At 34.9% G+C, this 23,650-nt stretch overlaps 2 protein-coding genes across 4 annotated transcripts in view; one reads left to right on the top strand and one right to left on the bottom strand.

Moving 5' to 3' along the window:
• The window catches only part of CERKL (CERK like autophagy regulator), a 50,230-nt gene extending 35,568 nt beyond the window's left edge, over positions 1 to 14,662 (top strand). The window contains exons 6-13 of one of the 3 annotated variants that reach the window (XM_031601350.2): positions 5,667 to 5,741; positions 7,007 to 7,184; positions 7,424 to 7,492; positions 7,854 to 7,882; positions 7,966 to 8,074; positions 10,873 to 10,969; positions 12,180 to 12,352; positions 13,056 to 14,662. In XM_031601350.2, coding sequence (XP_031457210.1) covers positions 5,667 to 5,741; positions 7,007 to 7,184; positions 7,424 to 7,492; positions 7,854 to 7,882; positions 7,966 to 8,074; positions 10,873 to 10,969; positions 12,180 to 12,352; positions 13,056 to 13,137 — 812 coding nt within the window. In that variant the 3' untranslated portion in view covers positions 13,138 to 14,662. Of the gene's footprint in view, positions 1 to 5,666; positions 5,742 to 7,006; positions 7,185 to 7,423; positions 7,493 to 7,853; positions 7,883 to 7,965; positions 8,075 to 10,872; positions 10,970 to 12,179; positions 12,353 to 13,055 lie in introns of those variants that run through there. The other 2 variants (XM_090144116.1, XM_090144117.1) reach the window with 2 other exon arrangements.
• A 1,527-nt stretch (positions 14,663 to 16,189) lies between these two features.
• ITGA4 (integrin subunit alpha 4) overlaps positions 16,190 to 23,650 on the bottom strand; it is a 32,352-nt gene continuing 24,891 nt past the window's right edge. Inside the window, exons 21-28 of the mRNA XM_031601347.2 lie at positions 23,348 to 23,434; positions 22,052 to 22,142; positions 21,254 to 21,361; positions 20,339 to 20,458; positions 18,897 to 19,016; positions 18,291 to 18,389; positions 17,990 to 18,109; positions 16,190 to 17,167 (exon numbers count right to left, since the gene is read on the bottom strand). Of these exons, the coding sequence (XP_031457207.1) occupies positions 17,075 to 17,167; positions 17,990 to 18,109; positions 18,291 to 18,389; positions 18,897 to 19,016; positions 20,339 to 20,458; positions 21,254 to 21,361; positions 22,052 to 22,142; positions 23,348 to 23,434 (838 nt within the window). The 3' untranslated portion in view covers positions 16,190 to 17,074. The remainder of the gene's footprint in view (positions 17,168 to 17,989; positions 18,110 to 18,290; positions 18,390 to 18,896; positions 19,017 to 20,338; positions 20,459 to 21,253; positions 21,362 to 22,051; positions 22,143 to 23,347; positions 23,435 to 23,650) is intronic.

The raw sequence follows: 23,650 nt of genomic DNA, 5'->3' as shown, positions 1-23,650 counted from the left end.
TTTAGATTGATTACAAATGACTGGATTTTAAATCATTATGATAATTTATAGTAATGGCACAGATGAGCTCTTTGCCTAAAGGAAGCAGCTTTGAAGGAAGAAAACTAAAATTATCTTCAGATGATCCATGCAAAAATCCTGTTTTGCACTTATTTGCCAACAGAAATGAAATCAAATGCAAACTTTGTTTTCTACAATGTCCTTAATTCAAGCCATGGTGTCTTTTTCTTCTCTCTCCAATTTTCTTGGCGGATTCCCAGTTGGATTCGTGCTTAGGGTCTATTTTTTAAATGGTGTACCAGTAATATAATTGCAAATGATATTAAAAAAAATAAAAATGCTGTGTACAGAAAACTGCTTTATCTTCCTTCACTTCTACAGATCTGAAAATACATGAATCTGTTTTGAATTATCCTCTTATTCCTATCTTAACTTGTACACAATTCTTGTGCTTTTTTTTTTTTCCCCCCTTCTTCCCCAGTGTTTTCCTCTTGTCCTTCTTAGCGTAACTTGGATCAGGCAGAACTGCAGGCAGGGCTTATTTTATACTTGTGTCTGGGTTACGCCCCTGAGAAAGGGGGGGGGGGGGACATTTTTGCATGGACAGTACCCTCAGGTACTTCTTACCTCAGGTAAGAAGTAAGTAATTTATAAACTCAGAAAGCAAGTTTTACATGCTTTGACTTGCTTTGCACTTCTAATAGCAGCATTAAAACCAGGAATAGTTGCTCCTAAAAATGCTAAATTCTACAGGTTAAGAACAGCAGTCTTTGGAAGTAGGTTGGCAAAAGATGCAATGATCTCAAAAATGTAGCAAGGGAATTTAAGGATAGCAATCTGACCATCACTTGTCTGTTAAGGCTGTGTGTGTGTATAGGTGGTGGCAGGGTGGAACCTCTCCAGTGCCTCTCTCCATGCTGTTTGGCTGTGAGCAAGTCACTGTGCCTCAGTGCCAGTTCTTCCTTTCTTCAGTTTGTCAGCAGAAGAATGTCATGAAAGGATATGAGAACCTGAGAGAGTGTTCTATTGCTTGCTACGCAGATTGCTGTAGACTTCCTTAAAATAAACTGGGATCAATTTATATAGTAAATGTGTGAGAAACTTTATAATGGTTTCGTAAGTATCTTCCTTTATTTCAATAGTGTTTATATTTCAAGAAGTAGTCAGGAAATAGGTAAGTGTAATACTAAGGCACATAAAGATGTACTTCAATGGTTTTTCCACCTGTAATTTCATTGAACCAATTATTAGGATTTTCTGGTTGAGCAAGAATGGAAAAACGTTGTGGGGTCCAAAGAAAGGCAGTAAAGATGATCAAGGGACTGGAGCACCTTTCCTATGTAGAAAGGCTGGGGGAGTTGGGCTTGTTTAGTTTGGAGAAGATAAGATTCTAGAAAGACCTCACTGTGGACATCCAGTACTTGAGGGAAACCCCCCTCAGAAGGGGGACCAATTTTTTACACAATCTGATTGTGAAAGGATAAGGGAGAATGGCTTTAAAAGAGGGGATATTTAGATTAGATGTTAGGAAGAAGATCTTTACTTAGAGGACATGAGGCACTGGCACAGGCTGCCCGGAAAAGCTGTGGATGCCCCATCCCTGGAGGTCTTATGCCATTCTATGATTCTGTGGGATTGCATTCTTTGAAAGGAGATCAGATTAAGATCTGAGTTTGGTGTGTTGTCAGTAGATAGAGCAGCATTTTGAAGTTCCAGTCCACCTGATGGGGAGAAGCTGCTTTTGAAACTGCTTCCCTTCTGGGCAGACAGATCTTATGGGAGCATACTTTTAGCAGAGCACCATCGCAGAAGCTCCCAGGCTGCCTTCCCGTGGTCCCAGCCGGAGGGGTGATGTAGGGCGGCCCGTGGTGGTCCCACCAGCCACCAGCAAGGGCTTGTTGCTATGGGAACTGCAGCTGAGGGGCTGCAGAGGGAGCAGGAGGACATGGAAAGTGATCCTGTTGTGATGAGCAGGAGTCAATCTGTATCCAATGGCTGCGAGCCTTTTGGTCCTAAGTGGTTCATTTAAATAAATTCATGGTTTCCAATTAATTTGTAAAATAAAATATTACTGAGGGACTGTTAATTTCTGTGATATTTCAGGCAAAGAACCAAAATGTTGGTGCAGTTTTCATCAGAATTTTAGCTATGCTTGACTAGGAAGTCATTACATCACATTTATCTGTTTGGATGGGGGAGACATTAACAGCCTTATGAATATTCATGTTGTCTGGTTAATTAAGTTAATTGTACTGCAGAAGTGCTTGCACTTCCAAGGACAATTTTTTCCCTACAGTTTCTGTTTGGTACCTCCATCAGTCATTTTTTACGTGACCTGCAGATACTTAATCCTTACCATGATGCTTTTGTGCATTTTGTAGGATGAAGGTTGTAGGAAGTTGTTGGATTATGGTTCTGGAATAATAAAATCTATTTTGGTTTCTGTTAAAAAAAAAAAAACGTGTCTGACAAAGATGCTGGAGTTGTATGGTCGAAACCTTTTATGCTGATTTACAGTAAACTGAGCAGTTGGAGTGAGACCTAAAAATGTGTCTGCTGTAATCTTTGGGGAGAACAAGCCCATAGGTGAGCATCAAAAGAGGTTATTAGTCTCTGCAGTGTAGTACAGTAGTGCTCACGGGAACCATCTTGTTGATGGTAAGTAATATTCCCAACTTACATACAGTTAAAAAAAGGGTTAAGGGTGACTTGAAAAGATGAATCATGGCATTAAAGCCACTATTATTGAATCACCATTTAAGTCAGCAAAGTTTTCATCCTAACATTTTTATTTGTATGATAACTTTGATTGTTTTATCTCTGTTGGTGCAAGCTTTCTTTGCATCATCCTCTTTTACAGGACCTAGATAAAGGGATGCTTAATTCAGTCATTGTTAGGGTCAAAATGCTGCTAGGTGTGTATTAAGAATGTCTTCTGGAAAAGGTGGTGACGTTTCCTACTGTATAACTATGCATATTCTGGATCTGCAGCTCATGGAAGGGGTTGCTTGCATGCAGTACTTATGTTTTTGAACACAGGCAGAGCTTACTTTCTCAGTAGCTGGGAGAGGGCGGGGTTTTGTCTTGTTTACTTCTGCAGATTTTAATGAGTTTCACAGATTTAAGACAAGGATGCAATTATTTGTGCTATCCTGTTTAGTAGGAATAAGATTTAATTTTCATTAAAGTCAGCATGAAAATTGTATTGATTTCAGCCCTGGCCATTTGTTATCTTGTTGCCATCTGTACTGATGAATCACTCTTCCTTAAATGAAGAATTCCAGTATAAGAGGTACCAAGCCCAATCTTCTGAAGTTTTTTCCACCCTGTGCTCTTCTGTTAGCTTGATCTTCAATGACATAGAAAAACAATATTTATCAGAATAACTTTGCATTATTTGTAAAGATCTGCTGCTTATGGGTGATTTCCTTTGTTTTTATCCCAATTACAAAGCACATTCTTTTTTTTTTTTTTCTTTCTCCTGAAAAAGAGATTCCCATTAAAGTCACTTAGAGTTTCAAAAACATGATCCATGGAGATATCTCTGAATGCTTTGACCTCCTACTTGTGTTTCTCTGACTAAACAAAAATAGTTGAATCTAGAGTCTAAATGTCAGAAATCAATCAAACATGAAATGCTGTAAGCACAGACTTGTACTGTTCTCTGAAGAGTAACTTTTTAGGTCAAACTTCTTTTTTTTTTTTTTTTTTTTTTTTATCCCAAAGTTTTCTGCATGGAAATATAGTTTATGTTCAATGAAGTGATAAATGTTTCTGATTTGAATATTAAATGGCATCTCGAGCTACAATTTTGCATTTGCTTTTGTACAGAAAGGAAAGTTCAAATAGCTTTTCATTGAGTTGTTGGTTATAAATTGTTGGAGATAAATTGCTGACATTGTAGTATACATAATGAAATATGTTAGTATTTTCATATTTTCATTATGTAGTATACATAATGAAATACATTTCTGTTACTGTATGTAGAGAAAAAATCTTTGGGGAAAAAAATAAAGTTAAGATTGAAATTGTTGGTTTCTTCTCTCAAAGTGCTTCATAATCCCAATTTGCTGGGCATATTTAAATATATTTTTTAGGAAAAGGAGGAATAAACTGGTATTATAGTCACTTCTAAACTCTGAGAAATATATGAATTAAATTTCATTTCTGTTTGAATTGTTCAAAGAATAAAACTGCACATAACCAGATTTCTTCCACTGTGACTGAGAATGTAAACTTCAAAAAATATTGTGTCTGTTATGTTGATATATGTACCTCCCTTACTTCCTTCACATAACAGGAGCCCTGAGGCCTGTACTCAGAGCTTCTCTCTCTGACATTGTGAAGGCTTTCCATGAGGCTCTGAGCACCCTGGTTGCTTCCAGAGACTGAGGTGACCTAAGGAGGTGACAGGTCCTCTGTGAGATACTGTGATAAAATTCACTTGGTTTCCTTGTTTCCTTGTTTCCTTTTTTCCTTAACGTTCTTATTTAGAGGAATTATTGGGGGGAAAGAAAAAAGCAAAGCATGTACTACTGAATGAGAATGACGAGATGCCTTTAGAGCTATGCAACTATGTACATCAATCTTTCCATATTTAGTATGATTTCTACCACTAAAGTGACATCAAAGACTGCAAAATTTTGAGATGAACATAATTTTTCAGTCTGGTATATGATGCTTTTAAAGTGCTTATTGAGATATTGAGTGCTTCTTATTTGAAATATGATGATCTCTTCCCTTTCCTCGCTTCTCTCCCCCCACTGTTGACAGAGAAATTTAAATGCATCCATAAAATTGAAGGCAAATTTATCAACCAGAGTTGTCTATTGCTGCAGTAGCATATTAAATAATTCAAGCAACAAGAAAATGATTTGAAAATTTGAGTAAGTGAACTTATTCCTTTATGGAATGTTAGGTTCTAAATCGTTCATTTACAGTTTTTGTAATTTGAATTAATCTGTTCTTGAATTACTCATGCCTTACTCAGTGCTATAAAGAAGCTCAATATTCTCTCTGCGTGGCCATGGTGTTCTAATTGTGCAAAATGGATCCTGTGGCCCTGCTACTTGGCTAAGAAAAGCTGTTTTTCAGTCATTGATGTTCTCCTTATACATAAAATTGACGTGCTGTAATCAACAATATCTGCTGTTACTTTTCAGATACAGTCTGCAAGGGAAAAAGCAGCATTCTGACTAGATATTATAGAATTTTGCCTGGGAAACTTGATGTTTTCAATGGCCTGACATTGTATTGTTTTTCCAACTTAAAAACAAACAAATAAACAAAACAAAAGAGCATTCCCCAGATGTATTCTACTTGATAATCTGCCTGCTAGTACATTTTCCCAGTATTGGACTTATGTATAAAGGAAAATATTTGTAAGGGAGATAGGTTAATAGCAGCAACAAGATAGGCAATATTTGCTTTTGGATTTTATGACACATATCAATGAGAGGATTTTGTAGATCTCTGGAATTTTGTATGCTTATAATTTGTGCTACTTAACATTTTGCTTTTACCGAGACTGAATAATTTGTGTAGGGGGCTTTGAAAATGTATTAACCATCTCAACTTCCTTTTCTGAAAATTTTATATACATGCATAAATATATACTTCTTACTGTTCTCTATCTTATTTATGGTAGTTTGTGTTTACTTTTGCAGGTACTACAAATATTTTGGCCTACACTCTCTATGGCATCAAACATGCGGTGACTGCAACGCTGCACATTGTAATGGGTAAATATTTATAGACACGGTGTCTGTTTTTAAGTAGTGAAGCAGCATTTAGGGATTTGCCATAGCCAATTGTTCAATAAACACCTAGTGTCATGCTATAGCACTGTAAACTATATTGTAAGACTTTTATGTCCAAATGATTCTGTCCTGATTTATAGAGTATGGGAATGTTCTTTGCACGTAGCTTAATAATAAAGGTAATTATAACAATTTGTAACAATTCTGGCATTCATTTCCTCTTGCTGATGTTCTTTATTGCAAAGAGTAACCTTTTCTGGACTACGTAGTGTGAACTGTGTTACTCTGTGTATTAAGCACTGGTTGAACATTCCTTAAAAAACAAAACAAAACAAAACAAGACAAAACACAAACAAGTTTCCACAAGAAAGCTTTATTTGTAGAAGAACTGCATTACTTGCCATTCAGTCTGATCTGCACAACAAATGGGTTTTTGTGTGTGAAAATCTGATTATGCTAAGAGGAACAACTAGCTTGCCTATGCAAGCCATGTTTCCAGGACTTAGGAAGTAGCAAATGCTTAACTGAACAAGGTCAATGTTTCTCTTAAAGTAAGTATTTTTTTAGGATACATTATATATAAAAATATATATATAATTTTTCAAAAAGAGAATAATGGATAAGGAAGCTTCATCCTGAACGTGTTTTCTAGACCTTACAGTCAGCAGTGGAAGATTTCTTTTCCTGGATAGGAAAGCTTACAGATTAGACACAAAATCTGAAACTGTCTTTTTAAACCAGAGACTGTGAACATAATGGAAACAGCAGATTCATTCATAGAAAAAAAATATATACCCTATTTTGAACAAAATTAGATGTCTTAGTTCTGTAACTGTAAAAACATCTGTGACCATTTCACCAATTGCTTGTAATGATGCAACATTGCACTGGAGAAGTTCAGGAACTCTTAAATATAGTACATAAATGTATTTATGTAGCAACTGTACATTTTCTTTGTATGATAATTGAAAATCTATGTACTATGTACTGCCTGATGGATTGGATGGATTTTTGCCATAAAAATTTTGACATTTTGAAGCTTCCTGAACATTATTCTCTGAAGTGAGTACTTTTACAGTCTTGATTATACCTGAATTGATTCCAGTTTTCATTAGTAAAACTAGACTTCCTAAGGAGAAAATATTCTGCAGATCATTCTCTCAGTTAAATCAGGTGAAAACGAAATAGTAAGTTATATCTGGTTTGATGTTGTTTGTAATTTCTGATCTTTGTCTTTGATTTTTTAGGTCATATTCAACCAGTAGATGCCTGTACTTTCAGTACTCCCAGCAGGCTTCTGCGTTTTGGGTTCTCGGCTATGTTTGGTTTTGGTGCAAGGACTCTAGCTTTGGCTGAAAAGCACCGTTGGATGCCCTCCAATCAGCGAAAGGATTTTGCTTTCATCAAAACACTGGCAGATCTCAAGTATGCCATAAGTTGTTACATTTTTCTACTATTTCTCATTTTCTTGAGGAATATGCAATAATGGATGTGGTAAAATATAGACGAGAGTAGTTTAGCTGTCTTGACTTATCATCTGTTGGTTGCTAAATTTGTTATATTCAGCATCTCCTTAAAATCATTTTAATTTGAATAAAAGTTTGTCTAGCAGTCAGAAAATTGGATTACAGTAAATATTACTCTAAATATAAATACTTTTCCAGGACAGAGAAATGTGAATTATCATTTCTACCTCTACAAATTCCACAGGAAGACTCTTATGAGAATGACAGGTAAGTAAAACCATGTCAAACAATCCCAAATGTAAAAAAAGACATATTGTTGAAGAGAAAATTGTGCAAATTCTGCATTTTGTTCAAATTCAAATTTAATCATCAGGTAAAATAAAATCTTAAAAGGAAAAAGATTTATTTTGACAACGGTGAACTTGCACAGTTTGTAAGATAGTCCCTCTCTGTCTCTGAGACTACAGAGGTTTTATTACATGGCAGACTTTCTCTTAATATTCCTGTGTTGTTCAATTCCATTATTTCTGTCCTCCAGTGAAACATTGTTTTTTTCCTAAAGAAATATTATTTATATGTGCTAAATTTATTTTTAATTATTTTCCCTACGTGTTTTTTCACCTTCTAGAAAGAAGAAAGGGAAAAACAAAAAAAAAGGTAAGCCTTAGCTTTTATAATTATTTACAAATGAACTGTGAGTGGTTAAACTGGAGTAATATGAATTACTCTGTTATATTTAGGTAACAAGGATCAATGGCACAAAATTCAGGGTGACTTCCTGAACGTGAGCATTATGGCAATCCCTTGTCTGTGTTCAATGGCACCAAGAGGCTTGGCACCTAATACGAGGTCAGTGGAGGTTTAAAGAATTAGTCACATCTATAAATTCTGACATCTTACCTTAAGACCTCGGCTTTTCCAAGAATACAAGGCTGTGTTTAGGTAGTCTAGACTATGGAGCAGGGGAGGGATGTGGACTGCAGCAGACTTGATAATCCCAGGAATTGTAATCAGTTTTAGGATCAAGCAAATAAGGTCAAGTAGTCTAACTAGAATAATGAGTAGATAATTGCTGTGATTAAATTAGTTGGCAAGTCCAGCTTAAGTAGAGTAGTAGTCATCGAGTTGTCTGTTATAGGTTCTGGCTATATGTAGAAACTTCATTCTCAGATTTTAGTTTACTTTTTCAAGTGTAAAGGTGCCATTTGTCTTCTGCTTTACAGTCAGGAGCAATGAAGTATGAGTCCTTCTGTCAAGAACTGAAATTCATACTTGTATTTTGCCTTTTTTTTTTTTTTGCCAAATGTAGGAAATGCAGTTTTATATTTAGGGCTTTTGAAAACAAATGTGCATGTAGTCTGGTTGTTGACACTTATTCAGTTTGCACTGGCTCATTGTTGGCAGGATATTTTGTGGTGCTCAAACAGCAATCAGGTGATAAATCTTTGTAGCTGATGTATTCAGTTAACAATTAAACAGAATAATAGCAAGCAGGAACTTCACAGTTGTATATGAAATTCAACACACTCTCTCAAATAAGAATTCATAAACTTTTCTTATACATTATATATTACTACTTATACATTACTACTCATAAAAATTATGGAATGAGTCTGTTTTGTTTGATTATCTTTAGTGAAAATGAATATGCCTTAAGACTTGTTAGATATTTATCTTCCTATCTCCTGATCTGGTAGGATTTGCCTTATTGAAAATGATTTAAAAATAACTGTGTTTAATAAAGATATTGTGGAGAATTCTTCTTAGTTCGGGGAGTCCTGCCGAGGTGCATATTCTTTAAGTGCTGTGCTGCTTTCCCCTCCTAGGAAAACTTAGGAAAACTATCTCTATTCAGCATTTACTGTTATATTCCAGTCAGCAGAAACCTTCTGACAAGAACTGAATAGTCTTTTTTAGCTTTGCTTTCTCTTTCCATCTGTTATGACACCTGCTCTTCAGTGATACAGAATTTTAAGACAATTCCATGCAATTATTACAGGTTTGAATGAGCCTGTTTCTCCTTCAGCAGACTTGCTTAGTGGATCCCCCTATTTTGTATATCATTTTTGTTCTTTCTTGAATATTATCATAGGAATTAAATTATCTGGCAGGGTGGGAAGTGTAAATGTTTCAGACAGTTGTTCCATTTCTCATAGTCAATAATATCTTGACTGTAAAGCTTTTCAACATGTGAAACAAATGTTGCACTGTTTGCTTGAGATGCAAGATCCATTATGGTAGTGTCAGCTAAGTACATCTAGATTTCTTCACTCTGATCTGTTTTTTCTCATGAGATTTTCTTTTTTTTTTTTTTCTATGTGAAGACATTTGAAAACGAATGAATGCTTTGACTATTGCAACTCTTTCTATACTAGCCTAAATCTGCAGCATGTCATGCTTCACTGCAGATTGGACTTTCGAAAGAATTAAAGAGAATTCTTAATCATCTCAAAAGATGAAATGCTGTAATGTAAAATGCATTCTCCAGTAACCTGCTATGTCTTTTCTAGTAAAAGCATGATAAGGAGGCAACTGTTTCAATTTTACTAAAAAAAATTTGTTTTCTAAATCAGTAAAATAATGCTATGCCATCTGACTTGTTCAATGGCTGTATTAAAGTTATCTTTCTAGGTAGTGCTTTATTATAGTCTGAGAGTGTTCCAATTATAGTTGTTAAACAGCCAGGACGCTCTGAGTGGGGAGATATGTGGTGGTGGGCTGGAAAGTATTGTTTTGAAATGACCTTAACCTATTTCTTAATTGCTCCTACTGAATGAATAAATGTATCTTCTGAATATATAAAATACAATCTCAGCAGTGATTGGCATTTTTACCAGATACACTTTTTGAAAGTTGGTTTCTCTCCATAACTTGAATGAGACTTAGGAATGGTTGTATTGAGATTCAGGCAGCTAGTTTCTGTGGCAGAATACAGTTGCATTAAGGAGCCTGTGAAGTAGTACTAGCTCATTGTCTGACCCAAATTTAGAAGTGCTAAATATCACCGCAAGTAGGTACCTAGCACCAATGAGTATCTGCACTGTAGGATCTCTTCATGGTTAACCTCTAGTGTACACTTTTGTACAAGGTTCCCTTCAGTTTTTAAGTTATTCATTCTACGTAAAACATGTTGAGTGTAGAACACTGCTGAGAATTTCTAAGAGGGTTTGAATAGCAGCATGGCTAAGATTAGGATGTTCATTAAGGCAGCTGAAGTGTGAATGGTGGAGCTGCATGAGTCTAACTGCACTAGGTGGTTTGTACTTCACATGTCACGGGAGCAGTTAATCACAACATTTCTGGTAACCATCATACTTTGTTGGAGAGAAATGTAAAAACAAATTTGTGATGTTTAAGAATTCTGCTGTTAGGTAGGAAAGCATTTTTATTTAAATATGCATAGCATTTAATAAATTATAGCTATTGATAAAGAAGTAAAATTTCTTCCATGTATGTCATAGGTACAGAGATGCTGAATAACTTTGACTGCATCATTTTAATTGATCTATAAAGATGTGGGGTTTTTATTTTGTTTTGTTTAAAGGTATATATTTAAATTATAACTATTTTATTAATGTGCACCTATAAACCCGATAAACTTCCAATAATGTGTTTACTTTGGGGAACTAAATCTGTCTGCTTTTCAGGTTAAATAATGGAAGCATGGCTCTGATTGTTGTACGGAATACCTCCCGAACTGAGTTTATAAAACACCTGAAAAGATATGCCAGTGTAAAAAATCAGGTACAGTTAATTTCATTCCGGTGATTATAAAAAGAACAGTAAATCGTGAAGGTAGACATGCTGGAAGAGTTAATGTTAGCATCCTCATAAGGAGACTTAGCTTCCTGTCAGAATACATTAGCCCCCTTTTTATCTGATTTTTTTTTTTCTTAAATCACTAGACTAATACCGATTAGCCTATTTCAGCCCATCTGTTGTGGTTTAAATTGTATTTTTGATGTACCATCGATTTATGGGAATAAAGCCTTTCCAGCACAATAGAGAAAATGCATGCTGTATTTAAATCTTGTGTAAAAGATCAAGACGTGGGGACATCATGCACCTCTGTAAGAAATTGGTGAAGTCCATAATGTCTGCAGATTGCTGAGCCTTACACTGACAGCATCAGATTATCACCATTGAGTTTAGCAGATATATATTCCATCTATTTAAGAATATTTATAGAAGTGTACATAAAAACTGTGATCATATTCTTTAAAAAAAAAAAAAAAAAGAAGCATCTAAACATAAATGTCATCCTAAATACGTAGGATGTAATGTATGTATGTAATCTAAACATCATGGTAGTCATTCAAACATTCCAGGGTTATGTGAACTTGCTTTACAGGTAGGTCCAGGCTTGGATTAGATAACCATTGAGCACTCAGAGTTTGTCACAGAGGTGGTGGCAGTACCGTGTGACAGCACTAACATTTAGGATGCTTTTAGGAAACAGTCTGTATTTTCCAATTATGTCATAGTTACGCTCTTGGAGGAAGAAGGCTTTGCCTTTCTCTGTCTTTATAGTTAAAAATTGCACTTAGATGTCAGAGCCTCACTTGAGACTTGAGGACAGGATCACTGGCAGTGATGAAGAAATGATAGGAAAAAAAATTCCATGGACTTTAATGTATTCAGAGAGCATATGCCACCTCATCTGTAAATTGAGCAAGTCTGATATAGGAATGCAAGTGGAATAATACTTTTTCTTTTTTCATTTTTTTCCCTGAGGCACTATTTAGGATAAAAAATAGAAGGTTTTCTATTCTATTTCTATAAATGCTAGTTGGAATATACAATGCCTCATGTGTTCACATATAGAGTTAAGGGTTCTCATACAATTAAGAAGCAAAAACATCCGCAAGCTTTTTAATTTCATGTAATCCAGTTTGTTGCAAAGTATCACCTATAGTTTTCATCTTTGTTTAACATATGCCTGTGTTTGATTTAGTTCAGTTTTCCCTTTGTTGAAACATACACAGTTCAAGAAGTAAAAGTGCAACCAAGAAACAAAAGTGGGCTTGATGCCAAAGAAAATACAGATACAAATGCCACTGCTGAAGAAGATAATTACCCTTGGAATATAGATGGGGACTTAATAGAAGCATCAGAAGTTCATGTTCGGTAAGGCTGAGTATTATGTTTATGGACAATATCCTTGTAGTAGACTAGTACTGCAATCTTAAATGTATATATACAAATACACGAAAAGCAAGTGTAAATACTTCAAAAATAATATTTTTGTATCCTGCTGTGCAGGGTCTCTGCCACGTTGCCTTGTGCACATCTCTGGAAAGGTTTATGGCCCCCATGGCCTTCCAGCTCCTTTTCTGCCTTTTCAGCCCATTTTACTTTACCCTTCTGTTTGTTAGAAGAGAACAGGTGAATGTAAAGTTCAGTGAGTCTGGGAGGACTTATTTGGGTATGCTTGGAAAGCCTTGTTTGTAACCTTAATAAAAACATAGCTGTTCAATTGTGGGAAACTTGGTAGTGCTTGAGAATAGTGTCCATATGTAGGATCGAAGACATTAATTAATACACAGAAATTGGAGGATTAGCAGTAAAAATAAATGTGAGTTGCTTGTTTTTTTCTGCAGTGTGCACAGGGTCAGAGTAACATAGTCTGAGCTATAGAAGACTGATTTCATTGTAGGATGACTGCGAAAATAATATGCTTGTAGAGATGACCTTATAGGAGATGTCACAATGTAATTCTTATTATTTTATTCCATATAACACTTTATGTATATTTGTTTAAAAAAAAAAAAAAAAGACGCATTGCAGTATCAATTCATGGAATTGATAGTTTGACTTCCTCACTTTACAGGGTGCATCCTCAACTTATTAATCTCTATGGAGTGAACACTGATGATCTGGAGAGTTCCAAAGCAACATGCAATTGCATATAGAAGGGATACACTGAATGTTCTGTATGAGTCCTTGTCACACCTGTATGCTCTTCTTTCTAACGTCCCATTCTTGCACTTACTGAACTCAGTTCTAATAGAAAGGATGTTTATTATGTTTCTGGTTTAAAATTTTTATCAAGTTATATATATTTTATTAAGTTATATTTGACTGTGAAAAATCTTTATTAGGCTTAGCAAGAAAAAATGAAAAAATGATTATATGGATTTCTTTAATAAATTTTGGGTTCTGAAATGATCTGTCAGAATAGATGGAAAGTCTTTTGTTTTCTGTAAAATTATTCAAGCTTCTGCAGTATATATTTAATATGAAGTATTTTTGAGTTTGCTGTTGTTACCATGTTGTCGGGTTACTCAGTTCAAACTAGTGAGTGGAGATAAGATGGTCCTCACACTGAAGGATAGTGGCAAAGCGTTGATCAGGTATTTCCAGTGCTGGGTATCACTTACAATGTTGCCTTAATGTTTGTGTTCAAATTGGTTTCTAGTCAAACAGTAATAAAGAAGAACGTGTAATTTCTTTGATGAAAGGTATTTTAAAGACTACTCATAGTACAAAATAAAAAAAATTAAAATATATAATGTATTGTAGAGCTGACAGAACATTAAGCCTAGGTTTTGCTGTTGCTGAGAATAAAGTTGTGATAACTAACCTTTACTCATTGACTCAAATTTTGGTAACTATCTTAAAGGGCATAAATATTTTTATAAGTAAATGTTCATTTTTTTTTAGGTGACTTCTGAAATATTTTCTACAATTATTTCAGATGAATGCAAATTAAGAGCAGATTCTCAAAGGAGGAGCCAGTTTCCAGAAAGATGATGAAAAGTAGCAGCCTGGTGGGTTTGTCTGCAGTGCCACAGGGCTAAGCATGTGGTTCTGTTCACTTGTCTATCAATTGTTATGAAAAAGGCAGGTGCACAGTGGTGTGAAAGCAGCGTTGTTTCATGGCTGGCACAGGTTGCTCCAAGTCTTTGTTCTGTAAGCAGTTCAGTATACTGTGAAATCCAATCGTTTAAGATTTCATTAAATCCCTTTACGTGGGATCTGCATTTTCAAGACTTACATGAGCTGCATATTTCACTCCATTTTAAATCTTGTGAAAAATTCTTACTGTTGGTAAATAAGCTACACAAGTATTGCAGATGGCTACCTGTGTTCTCAGAACAAGCTGTTACTTGTTGGAAACCTCATGCAGTTTCTGTGGACAAATGTGGCCAGTAGTAAAAGCCAAATTCATAGATAATATAATGCCTCTTTCAGAGGTAATTATTATAGAACCACTGCAGCTACAGTTTTGCTTGGCACTGGGGCGGTGATGGCAGAGCAGGGTCATAGCATCTTCAGACCGAATGGAGCACTGACAGGGCTCTTGCCCAATCTCCTGGTCCAAGTGGTCCAGCTACAAGGTCAACCCTGGTTTCTCAGGACTTTATTTAAACTGATCTCAAGCCATCCAAGGAAGGAGATGATGCCACCTCTCTGAGCTCCACTTCTGGGCTATCTTCATGGGGAAAAGGATTTTCCTGCTGTCCACTGGGATCCTCTCATTTCAGCTGAGAGTCATAGTGAGTAGTCTATTACGTTGCTGTACTTGATACTGTATTGCACCAAGTATTTTAATGTTTATGACAATCTAAACTAAGCTTCCTAAAGGTGTATGAGAAGAATATTCCAGCTACATGTAGTAGAATTAACTGTTTTTATTACATAAGTGAAAATTAACAAAAGAACTTACAAAAGAAACAGCATTCATGCTTAACTTGTTGGAGTTCTCTTTAGTAAAGTAAAACCAAGTGATGCTTTATAATTTCGCCACCATTAAGACAGTGTACACTTATTTTTGTCAACCTTGTTTCTAACAACAAATTGACTTTTGCTTCATATCTTAAGAACAGGAAACCAACATTTACATGTTAATTACAAAATATGAATAGAAAGCATTCCAAGGCAACATTATCACATTTACTGACTTATGTAAACTAATTCAAAGATAAATAAAATGCTTTAGTTTCATTTCTTTGCATTGTTTGTACTAAAAAGAATTTTAATGCTTTTTCCAGCATTTGAGGTATATTTATATGCTGTAATCTCAAACAAATTTCTGTTCAAAGTCATTTTGGTTAAAGTGCAAAAAATCACTAAAGCCATTTGGAAGATGAACATTTTGTATGTTTCATAGACTTGCAAGAAAGTATTTCATTCTTCACATTCTTCACACGCTTTTTGATATACATATCTCTATATAAAAATACATACACATTCATTAGTCCTTACGCTGCCTACGATTTTTGAGATAAGTTACTTTAGAGGGATCCACAACTTTGGCATCAAATTAAGCAAACAGAAATTACAGAATGGTCCCCAATGCCTTACTGATCTGTGGTCAATGTGGATTTTCTGGCACCAAATACAACCCATTTGCAAAAGTGTTTGCTGAAGGCACTATGCATTGTTTTTGAACTAAATGTCATATGATGGTGTGGCTCCAAAGTGTACGTATGTGTTAAACTTGTTTTTCCTTACAGTTCAGAAAGACATCAAAGTCAGAGCAAGAATGGCCTTATTACATACTGCTGTTACAATAAATATAGTTACTGATGACATTGTAGATTCTCTGGTTGTACTGGGGAGCAGTCATGATTTTTTTTTTCTCCTAGACTGTACTATTTATTTCACCAAAGCTAGGTGGCAGTGCAAACTTATCTAGCTGAAGAAACTTCCTGTAGTAGCAGATCAGTGGTTTAAACCATGTTTCTATTCAGTCATTTGCCTTTCTACTCAGTTGTTTCTGAAGATGCCAATTTAGATGATTATTAACTAACAACTTCACAAGAACCCACATTAGCTCTCCAAATGGCTTCTTACATACATTCAGGTGGACAATCTAAAGATGAAATTTGGCCCAGTACAGTTGGCTTTTGGTGCGGTGGGGTACATTTGTTTCTCTGTTTTCTCATCATGTGAAGTCTGTCTTTTTCAGATACTGGAAGAATAATAGTACTAAAGACTACTATGCTAAGTATTATTTAAAAAAATCTTCAAATAAATAAAAATAAATATTTTACTTAAAAAAAACCCTCACATAAAAATATTTTGCTGCAGAAGTCCAAAACATCATGGCACTGGTATTTGAGGAAAGGACAAAACAACTAATTCTGTCATTTTTGCAAGTACCATGTTACAGATGGCTACAACTTATGATCTCCTATACATTACTCTTTCTACAGCTGACAGAGGATTCTGTGCTATGTGTTCAGGCTACCACACAGAATTCCCTGTTGTAAATCTACCTTTGGCTTTCCTGGCTCTGACTTGCCTGACTAAGCATCTCCAATACTGTAGAGCTGTGTCTATGAAGCCAAAGCTTTTTGAGGTTTCCTTTGGAAGCCCAAGAGAGCTTCTGATAGCTGTTTTCTACATCTGTGCACTCTAGTTATGGTCCTTATGTTGGTTTAAGCTAATGTACCCTTGTAAAACTGCCAAACCAGGATGAGGGAGGATTTCTTCTTGAATGTCTAATCAAAAGATTGCTGAAACTTGAAAATGCATAAAATAACTCATGCTAATGTTTGAGATCTTATTTTCCAGGATTGGTCACACTTTACATTCTCAGACATCTTCATTCCAGTAAGTAATTATTATTCTCTTTATCTTTAGTGTTCTGCTGTCTTTTTGAAACCAGAGATGGTATTTCAAATATCACTGTAAGACTTAAAAACAGAAATAGTTTTACCATTTTCACATTAGAAGAATAACTGAACATTAAGATGTAGTTGTCAATACAGATCTAGGAAATACAGGGTTGTTTTGTAAGGGCAAATGAGCTCACGACCACTTTTTGTTTCACTGGTGTTTCTCCTGTGAATTAACCCGAACCTTAAATTCTTCATTTCAAAACAAGTTTTATTTGTCCTCTTAGTCATCTTTGTTGCCACTTGTAAAACTCCAGCTGTCTCTCCTATTCATGTCCTGAGGGACTGGTTTGTATTGCCTTTTGAAGAAGCCAATCTGAAATACACCAACAGATTCCAAAATTACGTATGTCATCAAATCTAAGCAGTGTAACTAAAATAAAATATCTATCTATAGTGCTTATGAACAGACTGTATTTGTCATTGTTTTGTCATACTAATTAATCAACTGGTAGTCATCGATTAAAAGAAGGAGCTGCTTTTTAATGCTCTCCTGACGTAAGGAGTAAGAACAAGCAGACTCAACTGTCCAAAAATTCAGTGTTTTTAAAAATCATGAAATGGTAATAAGACATTCCAGTTCAATCTATTTCATTTGTACACTTCCCGGGAAAAAATGATAGAGAAAGTCTGCATGCAGGTAGAGGTAACTAACGATATCTTAACTTGCATGGTAGTGCAGCTTTTCTTTCATTGTTTTCTTAGTTCATTGTGCACAGGATATTTTAGCATGTATGCAGTAGTTTAAATCATTTTATTCTGACAAGAAACTATCTTGTAGATAATTACTGATCATGTGTCAAGTGGTGTTAAATGCGGAGCACCACTCCACAAAAACAATTCAATTTATATGAAATTACATAAATCATTAGATGGCACAAAAAACTTGGGAAGGGGTTTATAGTATTAAATAATGCAAAATGTAGAATATGTATAGATATTAGATTTATCTATATAGATATAGATAAAGTAAAGGAAAATAGATAAGTATTTTTGAAAACACACTATATTAGGAGTTTCTTTAGAAAGGACAGATAATAAATTATTATTTTATCCGTTAAGCTGGATTAGTGAATGCAAAGATCCTCCAAGTGTGAATTCCTAATTTGAGAATAGTGGAGAAATAGTGAAAACCTACCTTCCACAATAGAAGTGAAAGAAGCAAAAACAAGGTAATACCAGCTATTAAGCCTATTCCAATAATTAATACAGTGACATGGTATTTTGGTTTTTGGTGGTGCACTCCTTCCAAATAGACCTGAAAGGCGGAAAATAAGTTTAATGGTTTTTTTTTTCCTAAAAGATGCTAATAACTGGGAAAGTGAATTACATTCTTAAATAATGAACACTGTCTTCAGTGTTTGTGCATAAATCTGTATAGAATGCTTTTTCTTTCCTAGTTTAACTATTTTAAATAAATTCAGTAAGAGAATTCTTACATATGCAACTTGCTTGTCCTTCTGTAGTTCAATAACTTTTGCATTCTTTTCTGGTGAGGCTGTCGCTCTTACTTCAAACTTCAACGTAGATGCATCATCCTGATTTTAAACAGCAACATAAAATCCCATATATATATATGTTTTTTTTTTTTTAATTCAACATGTTAATTCTTAACCAACAAAAATGGTAACACAGCTGCTCACAAAAACAGAATCTCACACAAACACACATGGCGTTTTTATGCCTTTTTTTAATCACAAAATAAATTAGTACCAGAACCTGGAGTGAAGCCTGGTTGGGTTCTACTCAACACTAAATCCATGCTGTTTTTCTTAGAAAAGCACAATTACAAGTTAGAATTAAATTTCACATAACCCAGCCAGAATAGACAAAGTAATATATACTAAAAATTAAAGTGATAAAGATGTGTTTTAGATTAAGTGGTTTGCATTTTTATATATCACCTTCAAACCTAGAACTGAAAACAGAATATGTAGTATCTACTGTTGTTAGGTTCTAATATTAATATCTAGAAATTAGATGGGGAGAATAATACAAGTAAACCTTGAAATATGCCTCTCAAGTATGAAAAATTCATGTGTTACCATTTCTAAAAGCGAAGGAGTAGCTTCCAGGTGCAACTGAATGGTTGCTTCTTTTCCATTTTCCATGTTTCCAAGCTTGCAATGTATTTGTAAGCAAAGGCTGTCATTTTTCATACAGTACTGTAGAGCAGAGGGAAAGATTAAAGCTTGAGTTTATCAGCTGTATATCCTTAATGTTAGAAACACTCAGGAATGAGTAAAACAAAAGCTCCATGTTTGTTCTTGAAAGGTTAGGGGTTGTAGCTTTCAGCTGACACCTCTCATTCTCAATCCATGAATTGTTCATCATTGGTGATAAAGGAACAGTACAAGGCAGCAACCTAATTGTTATAGAACGCAACAGGTCATTTTTCTTAAAAGATTGTTCTTTTTAGAGAAAAATGACAATTGTAATGAGTTGGTTGTACGGATGTCTTTACAGTTATTTCAGAAATGAAATATGGCAATGGCTTTATGATACTTGGCATCAGAAATATAAAACTATTTACATATAGTTTGCACTATTTCCCTCAATTCTGAAGAAGAAAGAAAAGCAAGCCTTTACATAATTATATTCTTTGTCCAAGACCTCAGTGCCTAAGTCTCATTTGAAAGAAATACTTTTGATACTTCAGTGCAGGGTTACTCTTGAGAAGTCTTTGATATTCCTGTAATTTGCTTGCTTAAAACCTCACATTAAAATATTTAAATAGGTCAAGTTTCTTTTAAGATGAGAGTATTAAAGCTGTACTTTATTATCAAGTTCTAGAACACTGAGATTTCAATGGGAACAAACCCTTGAAAATGTAACACTAGAACATTCATTCTGGGTTGGGCTACACAATCAAGTATCTGAACTCCAATGGGGATAAAGCTGAACATGCCAGGCACGTGTGATGTCCTCTCAGTCTTCCAACTATATATTCAGCTTCCTGAGCCAGAAATGATGTTCTGTTTATTCAGTAATATTCAATGACTTTCAGTCCCATTAACTTCTATAACCTCTCTTGGAACTCCCTTATATTTTTAGCATTCAGAACATCCCTCAGTAAGAAGTTCCACCATGAGTACTGCTTGCCTTTGGTGATGTTTTTTGCTGTTGGAAAAGGCAATGAACATTTATCTGCATGCTTAATGTAAGTACTTTTTCCTGCATGCATAATTCTTAGTTTGTCACCGAATTTCACCTGCTGTTCAGTTTGCCCACACATTCAGTTAAATAACACCTCTGCAGTTTGTCATAGGTGATTGTCATCCATACCAACTTTGAAATGATGTTAATCAACCTTCTCCCCTCAGTTCTCACCTCTTTCACTAAATCACTTACAACTATGTCGAACATATTGTAGGTCCCAGAACAAATCCTTGGAAGCCTGCACTGGTAACCTCATTATACAGGATATATCTCAAGGCTCATTCATACAATCATTCATTTCCTAGTGATGCTAACAGATACATCTTACCATTTGTCTTTTAGCAGGCTTTGAAAAGAAAGTGACAACATCCTTCAATATGTTTTCAGTTTTTTCTGCTGCATTACAGTTTCTGGGATATTCATTATAGGAGCATTCTCCAACTGTTGTCTGGAAATAAAAATAACAATCACTGCTTGATTTTGAATATCAAATAATTGACAGAAGACAGAGTTCTTAAAAGAAGCATTTAATTTTAGATTTATTGAATATATGGAGCTGAAGATCATCCTAGCCCTATCCAACCTGCTTCACTATAGCTAACATACTTCTGCACTTCCCTGTTATGGTGAATTATACAGAACACTTCGAGAAGAAAATATAATAAGCCAGAAAGGGTCTTGGAGTTACTCTGTGCTCATTTGAGTCAATGACTATAGGCATATATAACGACATGGTAGACATAAGGCATCTGTTGTACCATGTTTTAGCTGATAATTTTTAACTGATGAATATTAATGTTTCACAAAGGAAAGAATGTGTACTGTATGTTCTGCATAACAACAAACGTTCTGTGTTGATATGAAATAAGGCTGATGGATGGACTAAAGTCTTCAAGGAGTTGTTCAATGCAGAAATTCTTTTTTTAAAATTAAAAAAAATACGCTTTGCTACTTAATAGCAGGAGTGAATTGAAAAAAAAAAAAACCACAAAATACAAATGCATGCCAAAGATCAGGCTTCGCATAGACGGATTAACTGAACTCAGTGGCACTCTACTGAGAACTAAGGTATTAGGTAGGATTGAAAGACAGGAATAAAAATTGAATACATACTTAGTACCTAAGTCCTGCTATGCTTCTGGTATTCACTGAATTCACAGAGATATAAAATATTATATCTCTGTGAAGATATTATTATAAGATACTATTATTAATAGTAAAATATTAAATAATGTGTGCTTACCTTGATATCCACAACGTTGAATAATTTGAAGTCATGGGGTGGAAAAGCATTAGGTATCATTAACTCTAAGTTTATATTTGGAGCCATGCTTGGTCCTGCATTGATAACCTTGTGGGGAGGAATGTTATATTTAAAGCTCTGAAGGTAGCTATTCAAGTAATAAATATATGTATATGAATAGATGAACTTCACAGAACAGGGTAGGTCCTACATTGTTACGCTGTTATGAAAATGAAACTGGATTCTCCTAGGAGATTTAATGTTTATAAAGATTGCTTAATTCATTCTACAGGATTACAGAATACTTTGCTTCCCTGAACCCAGTGAGTAAGTGGTGCATATTTGTGATGACTGCCCTGAGGTTATACATACAGCTGTCCAGGAGAAAGTAAGAGACTTATGTATGTCTCCTATTTTTTAATCCATTGGAGACAAAACTTGATACCTACAGATTCTCTTGTAAGTAGCTCCTACTTTCATTTGCATAAGATAAATTTTTTTAAAGTGTTTCTTAATAGCAGAAATGGAAAGTCAGAACTGCTCTACCACTTTCAGTCTTGTGTCTGTAAGTATCTTCTTATTTGATCACTCAGTGGAAGATTGCCCAGGTGCAATTAAAAAAAAGTGTTCTAAGAGGGATTAACAACCACTTTCCATCACCTAATGCTTAAAAATTGCTTTTTGCTCTTGTACTTCTAAAAAACTTATTGACCATACAAGTTGGTTTTAATATACACTGAAAATCTAAACATTACTCTTTCAAGCAAGGATAATAGAGTAACAAAGAAAAGCACTTACGTGGAAAGTGAAGTTGATATTCTCCTCCATACACGTAACTGATGCTTCATTCTCATTTGTTCCATAAACAAATGAAGCTGGTGTTACAAATCTACAACAGTTTAGAAGTTAATAGATTTGATATATACCATTAGCATAACTTTTTTCTCTGAGATGTCCTACAGGGCTGATGCCAAAAAAAAGAATAACTCAAGTGTTTAGTTAGGTAAAGCCAGGAACACTGAGTAGAAATCTATCTTTGTACTATTTCTACTTAAGGCAGATAAATCACAAAAGCTCACCAAAAACTATTTTCTGTGAATGTGCCACAACAAACCCAGAACATGGTCCCTGTAAACCAAGGAGTCTGAAGCATACACAATATCACAGTTTAGTTTCACACTGAAAAAGGCATCAACAGGACAGAATGAACAATGGTGTGAGAAGTGATGGCTCTTCTCTTCAGCATCCACCTGAAGCACCTTTTATTTCCTTAACAGTAGGCTTTCAGTTCTGTTCTCTTCATCTGCATCTTAAGTTTTCAAAAATTGATTGCATTTTCAGGAACTCCAGACCATTTGTTCCAGAGGATTAAGAAAAGAAGGCATAAGGAGAAAGTTGCTATAAAAGTCTGATATATCTTTATGTTTTCTTTCTGAGACATTTAATTGGATAGTCAAGTAAAATACAGCTGCAAAACTCACTGTGTTAGAATTAGTAACTGATGCCATCTGTTACTGGAATAATTGATAGAATATCTATTTTTGTTCTTAGATTAGTATTCATTTATCACATTCAGAGTATAAAACCCCATTTGTGCAAGTTTTCAAGATTCTTTCATGACTTTGTGTGCATGATTATGTCCTTCAGTGGGGTTTCTCACACAAGTGAGAAACCACACATTTTAAAGTCTCAGAATTCCAGTGCTTCATTCACAATGTATTTTAAGTTTTTTGTAGGAACTGAAGTAAAATTCCTGCCCAGTTGTTCAGTCTTCAAAGAAACTTTGTTTAATGAAAATGGAATAGTAGCACTATGCTTCTTATTAAAGAAATAACTTTATCAAAAATATTCTAGTTCTTAAGAAATATCAGTTAATTAAGAGACAAGCTCAAAGCACCATAAATATTGATCTCATCTCATAGCAGTGGAAACAGAAGCTTAGAAGAGTACAGGGCAGACTCTGGGGTAGCTGGTACCATCTCAGTCCCAGGATTTTTCAGCTACCTCACACTTCTGCTTAAGAGCTTTGGGAATTCAGAACAGATATAAGACAACAGTCTTACAGATATGCAGGGATAGCAAGAGCTGACTTACCCGTGAGTATTTAAATCAATCTCATACTTCAGAGGTACAGCTACAGTTACCATGTTATCCAGTAACACGTTCTCATCTTCATTTTTGCTATAAAAATCATGAGTGAAAAATAAGCGTAGAATGCGTTATCACATGCTACGCATTATTTCTATAAACAAATACTAATCATCTTTCAGCTTCTTAAGAGCTCCAACATTTTACTGTTAACAACATATCAGACACTAAAAAAGAAGAGATTTATAACAGGCATAAACCTGTTTATTACTTAAATAGCTGTTTTTGTGATTTTTTTTTTGTAACTTC

Source organism: Phasianus colchicus, chromosome 7 (assembly GCF_987193195.1).
Source record: "Phasianus colchicus chromosome 7, bPhaCol1.hap1.1, whole genome shotgun sequence".
In the NCBI taxonomy this organism is placed as follows: Eukaryota; Metazoa; Chordata; class Aves; order Galliformes; family Phasianidae; genus Phasianus; species Phasianus colchicus.
Note: the sequence above shows the minus strand (reverse complement) of the source record. Positions and strands in the feature narration are given on the sequence as shown.